At 37.5% G+C, this 13890-nt stretch overlaps 1 protein-coding gene across 6 annotated transcripts in view; it reads left to right on the forward strand.

The window, feature by feature from the left end:
• The window catches only part of RAB3IP (RAB3A interacting protein), a 57915-nt gene extending 45386 nt beyond the window's left edge, over nt 1-12529 (forward strand). For all 6 annotated transcript variants that reach the window (XM_005280050.5, XM_042860137.2, XM_005280051.5 and 3 more), the window contains 4 exons: nt 5342-5454; nt 7713-7812; nt 7914-7983; nt 12179-12529. In XM_005280050.5, the coding sequence (XP_005280107.1) occupies nt 5342-5454; nt 7713-7812; nt 7914-7983; nt 12179-12261 (366 nt within the window). In that variant the 3' untranslated portion in view covers nt 12262-12529. The remainder of the gene's footprint in view (nt 1-5341; nt 5455-7712; nt 7813-7913; nt 7984-12178) is intronic.
• Nucleotides 12530-13890: the final 1361 nt, after the last annotated feature.

Raw genomic sequence — 13890 nt, forward strand, 5'->3', positions numbered from 1 at the left:
TATACCTAGTTTGTAAGCTCTTTGGCAAGGGACTGTCTTTTTTGTGCTGTTTGTACTGCACCTCACACAGTGGGGGCCTGGTCCATGACTTGGGCTCCTTGGCACTATGATAATTTAAATAAGTAGAGAAGTTACCTTTTTTACCATGCAAACCATTTTTATTTTTCATCCACCAGATAATCTGTGTAGAACTGATAGCATGCTCCTCCCTTCTGTTAAGCTGGGCTTTGCTGATCATGGCCAGATATATTTTCTCGGTGCCTTTTCTCCGGTTTCTACCTATTTAACTTATTCCATCTAGAGCCCCTTATGTATAAGAACGGCCATACTGGGTCAGACCAAAGGTCCATCTAGCCCAGTATCCTGTCTACTGACAGTGGCCAAAGCCAGGTGCCCCAGAGGGAGTGAATCTAACAGGTAATGATCAAGTGATCTCTCTCCTGCCATCCATCTCCACCCTCTGACAAACATTCTAGGGACACCATTCCTTACCCATCGTGGCTAATAGCCATTAATGGACTTAACCTCCATGAATGTATCCAGTTCTCTTTTAAACACTGTTATAGTCCTAGCCTTCACAACCTCCTCAGGTAAGGAGTTCCACAAGTTGACTGTGCGCTGTGTGAAGAAGAACTTCCTTTTATTTGTTTTAAAGCTGCTGCCTATTAATTTCATTTGGTGACCCCTAGTTCTTGTAGTATGGGAATAAGTAAATAACTTTTTCCTTATCTACTTTCTCCACATCACTCATAACCTGTCCTCTTATGGGACCCATTCCAAACCCTTAATCATTTTAGTTGCCCTTTTCTGAACCTTTTCTAGTGCCAGTATATCTTTTTTGAGATGAGGAGACCACATCTGTACGCAGTATTCAAGATGTGGGCGTACCATCGATTTATATAAGGGCAATAATATATTCTCTGTCTTATTCTCTATCCCCTTTTTAATGATTCCTAACATCCTGTTTGCTTTTTTGACTGCCTCTGCACACTGCGTGGACATCTTCAGAGAACTATCCATGATGACTCCCAAGATCTTTTTCCTGATTTGTTGTAGCTAAATTAGCCCCCATCGTATTGTATGTATAGTTGGGGTTATTTTTTTCAATGTGCATTACTTTACATTTATCCACATTACATTTCATTTGCCATTTTGTTGCCCAATCACTTAGTTTTGTGAGATCTTTTTGAAGTGTTTCACAGTCTGCTTTGGTCTTCACTATCCTGAGCAGTTTAGTATCATCTGCAAATTTTGCCACCTCAGTTTTTACCCTTTTTTCCAGATAATTTATGAATAAGTTGAATAGGATTGGTCCTAGGACTTACCCTTGGGGAACACCACTAGTTACCCCTCTCCATTCTGAGAATTTACCATTAATTCCTACCCTTTGTTCCCTGTCTTTTAACCAGTTCTCAGTCCATGAAAGGACCTTCCCTTTTATCCCATGACAACTTAATTAATGTAAGAGCCTTTGGTGAGGGATCTTGTCAAAGGCTTTCTGGAAATCTAAGTACACTATGTCCACTGGATCCTCCTTGTCCACATGTTTGTTGACCCCTTCAAAGAACTCTAATAGATTAGTAAGATACGATTTCCCTTTAGAGAAACCATGTTGACTTTTGCCCAACAATTTATGTTCTTCTATGTGTCTGACAATTTTATTCTTTACTATTGTTTCAACTGATTTGCCCGGTACTGACGTTAGACTTACCGCTCTGTAATTGCTGGGATCACCTCTAGAGCCCTTTTTAAATATTGGCGTTACATCAGCTATCTTCCAGTCGTTGGGTACAGAAGCCAATTTAAAGGACAGGTTACAAACCCTAGTTAATAGTTCCACAATTTCACATTTGAGTTCTTTCACAACTCTTGGGTAAATGCCATCTGGTCCCGGTGACTTGTTAATGTTAAGTTTATCAATTAATTCCAAAACCACCTCTAGTGACACTTCAATCTGTGACAGTTCCTCAGATTTGTCACCTGCAAAAGCCGTCTCAGGTTTGGGAATCTCCCTAACATCCTCAGCCGTGAAGACTGTCTTTAAAAAGCGCCCATGCAGCTTGCAGGGATTTCACTTTAGTCACTGTACATTTTAATTTCTGTTTAACTAACCCTTTCATTTTTGCATAGTTCCCCTTTTTGAAATTAAATGCCACAGTGTTGGGCTGTTGAGATGTTCTTCCCACCACAGGGATGTTAAATGTTGTTATATTATGGTCACTGTTTCCAAGTGGTCCTTTTATAGGTTACCTCTTGGACCAGCTCCTGCGCTCCACTCAGGACTAAATCTAGAGTTGCCTCTCCTCTTGTAGGTTCCCGTACCAGCTGCTCCAAGAAGCAGTCATTTAAAGTATCGAGAGATTTTGTCTCTGCATTTCGTCCTGAGGTGACATGTTCCCAGTAAATATGGGGATAATTGAAATCCCCCACTATTATTGAGTTCTTAATTTTGATAGCCTCTCTAATTTCCCTTAGCATTTCATCATCACTATCACTGTCCTGGTCAGGTGGTGGATAATAGATCTCTAATGTTATATTCTTATTAGAGCATGAAATTACTATCCATAGAGATTCTATGGAACATGTGTATTCACTTAAGATTTTTACTTCAGTTGATTCTACATTTTCTTTCACATATAGTACCACTCCCCCCCCGGCCCCCTGCACGACCTGTTCTGTCCTTCCAATATATTTTGTACCCGGGAATGATTGTGTCCCACTGATTTTTCTCAGTCCACCAGGTTTCTGTGATACCTATTATATCAATATCCTCCTTTATCACGAGGCACTCTAGTTCACCCATCTTATTATTTAGACTTCTAGCATTTGTATACAAGCACTTTAAAAACTTGTCACTGTTTATTTGTCTGCCCTTTTCTGATGTGTCCGATTCTTTATGTGAATGTTTCTCGTCTGATCTGGCCCTTACATTATCCTCTTCCATCCTCTGCTCCTGACTAGAACCTAGAGAATCTCTATCAATAGACTCTTCTCTAAGAGAAGTCTCTGTCCGATCCACATGCTCCTCTGCAGCAGTCGGCTTCCCCACCACTTCCTAGTTTAAAAACTATTTAATTAAAAATATTGTTAGTTGATTAACTGGACAGAGGAGACTGTACAAGGATAAAATATGCAATCCCTCCTGTCCCAAGCCTTTCCTATCAATTTTATTGCAAGATGGAGATACAAATAGTTCCAAATGAGCGTGGTGAGATCCAGAGTTAAAAAAAAAAAAAAAAAAGTAAGAATTCTCATGTTTCAAGTAGGAGAGGTATTACTGTTTTGGAAATTTACATGTTGTACAGTGAAGACATGAAAGGGGACATTCATTTTGATTCCTATCCTCCTCCTCCCACCCAAAGAAAGAGAAACAATCTTTTACTGTAAATTGTAAATGAGATCAAGGCCTCGGGTGGGATAAAAGGGATGGAAAGCTGTTGTAGCCAGTAAGCAGCAAGTTGTGTATTTGCTGTCATGGGGAAATCTAAGGCTGGTTCTACACCACTCCTGGATCCCATCCCCAGGTTTGCCAGTGATGCTGTGGGGTCAGGAAGAGGTGTGGTTGAAGCATGCTACACTCCTAGGATCACTATCAGCATGAGAGCTCATTACATACCTGCATTGTTTAGAGCAACCCTAAGAGTGTCCTAAGCAATGCTGGAGAAAGCACGGAAGTGGCCCTGGTCAGTCCTTTGTGAGTTTGCCCCGTCACCTGCACACAGCACTTACTGGGTACAGTTGAAGATTCAGCCCTAAGAGTAAAAGAAATTTATTCTTGGATCTTCCTAAAATACAAGAGGCAAGATTGAATCTTTTAAGCTTACAGAGCTTCATTTGTTTGAAGAAGATAAACATTGACAGCCTCTCCTGGCACAGTGCTAAATTTTCCTCCTTCATACAACAGTCTCATGCCTTCACTTGATCGGTGCATCACTCTATCATAATTCATCCAGTCCTCTTTCAAATGGCCCTGGGCACACAATCTGGGTAGCTATTTGCGTATTGGTTCATTTGCAATCCATGTAGAGTAGCACATTAACTTCTTTCAGTACACTGTTTTATCTGTATGCTCCAGTAGTTGGTATTTGCGTCTCTAATTTATATAACTAGGCCATCTTACTGTTTTCCCCCTGTAGCCCTCTCATTCTGTTAATTGCTAATGTAGACTTAGATGTTGCCTGAAAAGGCCAGAATGCAGCTACTAACACTTGTCTGTGCATAAATTACACTGTACATAGTGACCAACTTTTATTTTCCTTTAAGTATAACCAGACTAACTGAATGTATAAACTAAATGCTAACTAGATTAAGTTGTGATGTCTGCTTATTTGATTAATTGAAAATTGCACATACTTGAATAGTTGATATGTTATATAAATTTTTGCCCGTATAAAAATGCTGTGAATATGAACTATTTTATTTCTTGGGGGAGGGGCAAACCAGGAATATTCTATTTAAACTAATTTAATACTGTATTCTGTGCGTTGATTTGTAAAATATCCAAAGCAGAATAACACTATATGCACGGTAGCAAAGAACATTGATACAGAGTAGTTCTAATAATACAATTAGGAGTTTAGTGGAAACCATTGAAGAATAACCCTTTAATGGACTATATTAGCCAAATAGAACTGAGTCTATTTAAACAATCATATGGGCTGAGATTGAGTTACATCCAGTTCAGTTTTCCAATTTACATTTACATATTTCCAATTTACAATTTACATATTTCCAATATGTAAAAGCACTTTAAAACAATGAATCAGGAAAATGAGCTAGAGAAAGAGGTATTTTAATTTCTGCTTTATTATGTTTCCAGAGGAAAATATTATAACCAAGCTTACTTTGGCAACATTGATAATCTATTGTTTTTTAGGTATTCTATAAATTAATCAGTTTTATTCCTTCCTGATAATCTTTTAAATAATAATTGAATTTAAAAAAACATAAAGTCAATGTCCAGATACTTGGACTGAAACACTCCTTGCTTAAAAGCATGTTTGATTTCAGCTGAAGAAGAATAATTTCACTATTAGTTAATGTTTAAAAAGAAAACCAACTAGACTTTCTGTTTTTGTTGTTCTAAATACATTTACCTCACAGCTTGGAGTTCAGGGTTATTTGGAGAGGAGCCTGGGAGTTTAGGACCTTTTGGTTTTATTTACATTGACATACAGGGCAAATTCTTAACCCGTCTGTAATTCAGTTTATCTATCTGGGTAGTTGAATTTGCATGTTTAGACTTTGCTTTGATTAAATTATATTTATATACATGTAAACCTTATATTACTTGGATAATGCCAAACTACTTCTAATTACTTTCTTTGCTATCCTTTTGTAGTTGGCTTCAGCTGTTCTGGAGGCTGTTGAAAACAACACCCTGAGCATTGAACCAGTTGGCCTGCAACCTGTTCGATTTGTGAAAGCTTCTGCAGTTGAATGTGGGGGACCAAAGTATGTTAAACCAAATACTTTAGTGATATGAAAGGTATTTGAATGGTGGTTGTGTTTGATGGAACTGTTGTAATTGTTACATGACCCTAGTAAATTGATTATATCTTAACCTTTTGTTTATGGCCTCTGCATCTGGAATATTAGAATGCTATGCTGAACTTTGTTAGGGGAAAATAAATGAGGACAGGGACCATCTTTTTGTTCTGTTTGTACAACACCTAACATAACGGTGCCCTGGTCCATGATTAAGTTTCCTAGGTACTATGGTCGTGATGCTAATAATCACACATGTAAAATGCAGGCAGAATAGCACTGCAGGAAAAGCCTTTAATAGGAATTTAAGAATCTTTTGGTACTTCACTTAAGTAAGACACATAAGGAAGTGTAATATTTAATTCATTAAATGATCCAGTCCTTGACTTAAGGCTTCAATTTTCTCTGCTGCTCTTTTATGTTCTAAAGCACCATTTACGCTTAAACAAAAATAAATCCTCACAAGGACTCTTTCCTGAAGAGTGTTTGATCTAACATCAGAAAGGTACGTTACGTGCAATAAGTTAAATTGCAAGAGCCTGTGAATGTGAACACCGTGACCTCAAACCCCCCCCCCCCCCCCCGCAACTCCCTTTTGGGTTAGGACCCTCAATTTGAGAAACACTGGTCTCCCCCATGAAATCTGTGTAGTATAGGGTAAAAGCACACAAAAGACCAGATTTCACGGCGGGAGACCAGATTTCACAGTCTGACGCGTTTCTCATGACCGTTAATTTGTTAGGGCTCTGTTTATTCGTTTTAAATGAATTGTAGTGAACACTCTTCTCTGTCATGTGACTTGATGTGTTTTATCACCATCACAGGCTATCTCCTATTTCCATCAATGGGATACATGTCACAGTGGTTTATCTTTGTTCTAAAGCATTGGTTTGAGCTTCTAAATTATTTTTAGCATATTAAAAGGACTTGTATAACCATAAGAACATAGCAGGAGAAATTTTCTAGCTTTTGAAGTCTTTCCTCCTCTCCCCAAAAGCTTTGCCAAAATTGAGATGAGCTAGTCTGATGAACACTGAATGTATACTTTTTAGATAAACGCAACAGAATATTTTAGCTATTGTGCTTTTAGTTGCTTTTGTTTCATTTTTGAAAAGTGTGGTTCTTCTACTTCCTGATTTTGGATAATGTAGAATGGAAGGGAGAAGAGCAAAAAACTTCTCAAGTCCAGTACTCACCTTGCCATAGGAGCCTAATTTACCTGTGAGATGTGCAGTTACCATGCTGGTGGATGCTACAGAAAAACCTAAAACTTTTTTCTAGTTATATATATCAAGCTTTTATTGTAGCAACAGTTTTTTCCATCAGATAAAGCTGAAGATGAATTATTCCAAATTGTAAATACCCCCTTTTCTGCTGCTAAGGAATGTAGGTGAAACTCCCTTTAAACTTAGTGCCTTCCCTTAATTGTTTAGCTGGATCACCATTGGCTAACATGACCCTTCCCTTGGGACTCAATGTTTTATATCTGCCAGCATGCTTATATTCAGATGCACTCAAACAGTGGGCGGGGGAGGAGGAATGAAACTGGTCATTTAACCCTAGTTTTTTATAGGGCAGCCCAAAACATTACTGTCAGGCTTTCACTTCAGTCCCTCTAGTAAGGATTTTTATAGTACCTTGAATACAAAGTGCAATATAAACTTCAGCATAAAAGCAAAATTGATCTTATAAAAATACATTTTACACAAATGTTTCAGGCTTGAGCAGTGTAACAACATAAAAGATCAGTGCTTTAGGACAAATAAATGTAATATCAAGCACAATTCTTTAACTGGTTTTTAAATAATTGACAATGCATAATATAATAGCATATTCCACAGATGAGGAGCTCTATTGAACAAATCCTTAGCTCATTGTTTCAAGTTATATTCAGCCAATTTGAAATGTAGTGAATGAGGGAATATATGGCTAAGAATGATCAAGTTTGCTTAGCTTCTTCCTTAAGGGTCTTGACGTTTAAAATTAGTAAAATTTAATGGGGCGCGAATGTAAAAACAGAATAGTCATTGTAAACCATAATAATTGACAACCTAGAATAGTAATTGCAAACTACAAATCAAGAGGCTAGAAGGGGAACTCAAGCAGCTATTACTACATATTTTTGTTCAAAACAACTAAAATACATCTTATATCCTAAAACTTGCATGCAATGGAGTTTCCAAAATGCCATTTAAAGCAAAATAAGCAAATTTTATATTTTACAGGAAATGTGCACTCAGTGGACAAAGTAAATCATGCAAGCATAGAATCAAGTTAGGGGACTCAAGCAGCTATTACTATATTTCTCCTTTTTGCCGATACAGGGTAAGTATCTACCTTTATCTTGATTTCATTTTGAGCTCACATTGTGTTTCCATACAGATATGTAATACATGAGAATAACCTTTTATTTTCCATTTGTTTAGATCACTTCTGTGTGTAACTTCTTTACATACATTCGGTATATCCAACAAGGACTTGTAAAGCAGCAAGATGGTAAGTGAAGAACTGTAGGTTGGTACAGGTATAAATATTGCTGTTCATAAGTGGGTATTTGGTATGTTTCAGACAATAGTGACATATTACAGAAAGGTCCTGTGCTGGTACCTGCAGACTAGTCATTACATTTAGGTGTTCTCATACAGTATTTACATGAACAATGGTTGTTCTGAGCTTAGGATGTAAAAATATGCAAGAGAAGAAGATTGCAATTTCTTAGCCAAATGCAGATGGAAAATATGCTTTTAGCTGCTGCTATCAGGACATCATGAAGTGGTCTGCTTAGACCCCCCAGTTTACAATGTGAATGACAAACAATGGGTGAATTTTCCAGTAAAGGGAACCAATGATATTGCTGCCATTTCCTCAGGCTGTTTCCCTGAACTGCCAACTTCATTCTTGTCTGGACTGAGTTTTGGACAGATAGCTCTCCATCCAAGCTCCTATCTAGGTTAGTAATTAGGAAAGCAGCCCATCTGAATTGTTCAGTTCAAGTAAAATGGATACATTAAACTGGCTATGAAGACACTGCAGCCCACAATTTAGATTTATAAAATTTTAGAGAGATATTTTGCAAACTTTCTGCTTTTTGGAGTAGGCTTTGAGCTTCATTTTTTTTAAGTGCACTAACCTTGCAAAGTTTCATGGTTTCTTTTTTTCTTTTTTTTTTTCTTTTCTTTTCTTTTTTTTTTTTTAAGTCAGGAGGGACAATTATGATTATCTACTCTGACTTGCATAGCATAGGTGTCGCACAATATCATCCAGCAACGCTTGCCTCCAGACCAATAATTTGATTTTATTAGCGCATATCCCTTACAACAGTGGTCCCCAAACTGTGTGGCGCGCCCCCTAAGGGAACGCGGAGGAACATTTAGGGGTGTGTGGTGGGGCCTGGGCCAGCCTCCACAGGGGGTGGGGAGGGAGCTACACCTGACCCCGCTCTGCTCCCAGCCCCGCCCCAGCCATGGCAACCAGCTCCCAGCCCCGACTGTGGGCCTGTTCTCGGCCGCCGGCTCCAACCGTGTCCCCGCTCCCGGCCAACACCCCAGCTGCAGTGCTGGCCCTGTTCCCGGCCCTGGTGCCTGACTGTGGCTCCCGGGAGTGTGCAGACCAAGTGGGGAGGGGCGCAGACAAAAAAAGTTTGTGGACCACAGCCTTAGAAAGACATATAGACTTTATTTAAACACGTCTGGTGATGGAGAATGTACTATATCCCTTAGTAAGTTCCAATGATTGATTATCCTCACTTAAAAATTTGCCCTCTCTGTTAAGTTTTGCTAATATGTTTGAGGCAAATGACTTTATTAAAAAAAAAAGTAGTAAAATAATATTGTCACGGTTCAGGACTGTTCTCACTTTCTGGCAACATTGTAAATAAGAAGAGGGCAGCATTATCTCCTGTAAATGTAAACCAACTTGTTTGTCTTAACGATTGGCTGAACAGGAAGTAAGACTGAGTGGATTTGTAGGCTCTGAAGTCTTACATTGTTTTGGTTTTGAGTGCAGGTATGTAACAAAAAAAAAATCTACATTTGTAAGCTGCACTTTCACAACAAAGTGATTGCACTACAGTACTTGTATGAGGTGAATTGAAAAATACTATTTCTTTTGTTTATAATTTTTACAGTGCAAATATTTGTAATAAAAATATGCACTTTGATTTCAATGACAACACAGAATATAATATATATGAAAATATAGAAAAACATCCAAAAATGTAATAAATTTCAATTGGCATTCTATTGTTTAACAGTGCGATTAAAACTGCAATAAATCATGATTAATTTTTAAAATCGTGATACATTTTTTGAGTTAATCGCATGAGTTAACGGTGATTAATCAACAGCCCTAGTAAATTTACATGAAGACAACCTACTTCTGAGGCTATGGCTACACTAGAGAGCTTACAGCAGTGTTGCTGTAAGCTCTCTAGTGTAGCCATTCTAAGCCAGTGGGCAAGAGCTTACTCGTTGACTTAATTAATCCACCCTCAATCAGTGGCAGTAGTTATGCTGGCAGTAGAAGAGCTACATAGTACTTTCTACACCGGTGCTTAGCGCAGTGTAACTTATGTCACTTGGGGGTGACTTATTCACACCCCTTGTGACATAAGTTACACCGATGTAAGTGGTAGTGTAGACATAGCCTAAGTATTGAACAGGTTCAATGCAAATACATGTAATGCATATGTCACAGGTTTCTGCTAATAATAATTTAAGGAAATTGCAGGAAGTATACTTGGAAAATAATTGGCCTTAATTTTAAAGCAATTGAATTTAAGAGGAGGATATTGTTCTGCCCAAAAAAGCTTATATTTAGCCCAGTTTGTGATATAATGCTTGCCACAATACTGTGAAGATTAAAAGACTGAAAACTATTTGAAGGGGAAAGATTATAATAGATAACATTGGAAACATTTTCCTATTTATCTGAATTGTTAATGTTTAACAACAATTCTCTGAACTCAGTATTTTGGCTTGATGTTTCAGCTACGTTTAGGAAAAAACATTTTTTTATATAAATTGGACCTGTTTCTTTATGCAAATATTTTCTCAGATAATTTATACTATGAGTTAGGGGAATATAGGCTTTTATGGTGGTCATCCACATACTGTATTATATGCTTCTTTGAACTGGTGCTAGCTTCTTTTATTTTAGATAGAGCTATATCTTAGATTTCTTCAAGAATTTCTGAAGGATGATGGGGAAAACATTTTACTTATTTTAGTCTTAATTTGAGCAATACCTTTATATTTACTTAGAACTATGATCCGAAGGAAAATGATGATGTAACAGTGGTGTCTGTTGTCTTATTTGTTTAATCATATAATTCATTATGATTTGTATTACAGTAGCATGTAGGAGCCCTAGTCATTTACTGTACCATCTTGTGCTAGGGGCTATACAAACACAGAACAAAGACTTTCATTTGCTAACATTTTTCATACATAAAATCATACATTTTTGATGTTACTAGATTACCGTTTACATCCAATAGAACTGCTTGAAAAAGTGTGTGTGGGAGGGGAGAGGAAGTTACAGTTCAGTTTTCATTCCCATGTTTTGAAAAGGAACACTTTTTCATTATCCAAAAACTTTGGTTTTCCTTCTTCCCTTCTCTTTCTCCACCTTCCTTTTTTTTTCCATTTTGCCACTAAAAAAGATCCCCTCTTTCGGAAGAAACAGGAGAGATGGAAATTGATTAAACTGAAAAAAGCAGCTCAGTTTTTGTTCCACAATTTGTTTTTAAAGGGGGGGGGGCAACCCCCCACAATTTTAATGGAAATTTCTGATTTTAAAGGCCATTTTTAGTGTGAAGATATTTTCATATGGAAAACTTCAACTTTAACATCCAGTAAAGTGAGAGAGATAAGGTGGGTAGGATGATATCTTTTATTGGACCAGCTTTTGAGCTACACAGAGCTCTTCTTCAGCTCTGTGTAGCTGGAAAGCTTGAGTCTCTCTCTTCCACCCATGTGTCTCTCATATCCTGGGACCAACACCGCTACAACAACATTGCAAACAATATTCAGTAAAGTGACTAACAAATACATGTATGACTGCCAAACTTCCATGTTTTTATGGTCTGGTTAGGTACAGAGATGTCAGCAAGGTTGCTATGAGACTTTGTTTTAAAACTGTTCATAAGGATTCCCCAGAAGGAAAACCATTTCTGGCAAGAGGCACACCAGCAATCAAGGATGCAGAGGGGTTAATAGTTTAAGCCCTTTATGTGGGAATTCAAGGTTTCCTTAATGCATTAGTATTGCACATAATGGCAAGGCCTCTGGACGAAAATTTTAAATTCTTGCATTTTTTACATCTTAGAATTCCAAAGGTCACTTAAAAGAGCTCTAAAAATGCCTTGTTTTCAGGCTGTCAGGTCTCTCAGATCTGGAGTTATAAAGTTAAGAGAAAGCTCACTCCTGACTGGGATGACTTCTGTCTGTTGAAGGGATGTTTTTAAAAAAAAATCATGAAAAACATTGCATGTTCCTTTGCGCAAAATAAAAGGATGGGATTTTGAAATTGGTGAAATTAGCTTTGAAATCATACCACTTTTCACATTTTTTCTAAAGGTGAAATAATTGTTTGAATGAGGTAGCCTACATATCTCAGTTAAAAACCATGAAGGAATGAGGTTGGAGATTTTGTTTCAGTAACTTTCCTACGCTTTTTCTATTTTGTACAGCGGATCAGATGTTTTGGGAAGTTATGCAGCTGAGAAAAGAGATGTCATTGGCAAAACTTGGATATTACAAGGAAGAGCTCTAATTCTTTAGTCTGGCGCATGCATGAACTTTGATATGGATCAACTCTAAAATGGCAGAAATTTTTTGTCACTTGATATTTATTTCCAACAAGTGGGTCCAAGATCTTTTCTCCTTTCTGCAAATTGCACTAAGTACTGTGATTGTTTTAAACTCTCCTATGCTGTGTATGCTTAGATATGATACTTCAGTTGAACAAAATGTGGCAAGTACTAGTTATTGTACTTTACAGTTGAAAACAAAACCTCTGATTAAATAAATGTTAGATTGAAGATGTGTTTTTATTTTCTGTTCTGTATAGTTTATAATGCAGAATGCCATATGAACCATCACCCCCCCCTTCCCACCCATAGTCACTCTAAACTCTGTAATCTGTATGGTACTGACCTTTAGAAAAGAGTTGGTTTGAAGTACATCTCAGAATTTTTTGAATAGGTGGGAGTAAATGTCTCTCTTAAACACTTCTAACATTCCCATCACTGCAGTATCTGGGCACTTGATCATCAGTATAGAAGGAAATATCTAAGAGGATTTGGGGTTCTCTGAAATATATATTTTAAATGTTGCTCTCTCCCTGCATTTCTCATTTGTAGAGTTTAAGTCCAGAAAGGACCATTAGATCATCTGGTCTGACCTGGGAATAACATGCCCTTAGATTTCACCCAGTTACCCCTTTTATTGAGGATTTAATTTGTTGATTAAATCCTAACTTGTATTTTTGCTAAAGCAAATCTTCCAGAAAGGCATCCAGTCTTGATATGAAAACATAAGAGAGATGATGCTTTCTCTCCTACACTAAAGAGACCTTTACTACCCAGTATTTATTCCTTGAGAAGATACTTAGCCACTGTAATCAAGTCACCTCTCAATATACTTTTTGATAAGCTAAACAGATTGACGTCATTAAGTCTCCCACAGAAGGCATTTATTCCAGTCCGCAAATCATTTTTTTAGTTCTCTTCTGCATCCTCCTCATTTTTTTAACCTCCTTTTGAAAACATGGACACCAGAACTGTATGCAGTATTCTATGATCAGTCTTCCCAATGCTATGGACAAAGGTAAAATCAATTCCTTTCTACTCACTATTTCCCTTTTTATACATCCAGAGATCACATTACCCCTCTTTGCCACAGCACTGCACTGGGAGCTCATATGTGTTCTTAAGACTAGTTGAGATGGAAAAACAATTGTACTGTGTAGTATTCTAATGGGGGATATGTTCAGGTAACTCACCTCTAAACTTTGGCGTACCAATTCTGCTCAAAGAGACAATGCTATGGTTATCAGTGTTAGATTTCTAATTTTTGTCCTACTCATAGCCACCTTCTGGTTGTGCAGCCTTTCTTCCCATCCTGTCGTTCATTCTCTCTGCATTTATCTGTTTTCTTTTTCCTTACTTCTTTTTCCCCCTATATTAAGACCATCCAATCAGTAATTCTTTACACATCAGTTTCCGTCAACTGGCATTGCACATGTAAATCATTTCTGCACTCCTTCTTAGATGGAAAATTAAGATTAGCAAATTTCTTTCTGTTAATCTCCTCACATGTAGAACTGCTTGCAAAGGGAAACTGAAGAAAGATCATGGCTTCTTAAGAAAAATGCTTCTTTGCTCAAGTGCCTCTTTGCCTG

Source organism: Chrysemys picta, chromosome 1 (genome assembly GCF_011386835.1).
Source record: "Chrysemys picta bellii isolate R12L10 chromosome 1, ASM1138683v2, whole genome shotgun sequence".
NCBI lineage: Eukaryota > Metazoa > Chordata > Testudines > Emydidae > Chrysemys > Chrysemys picta.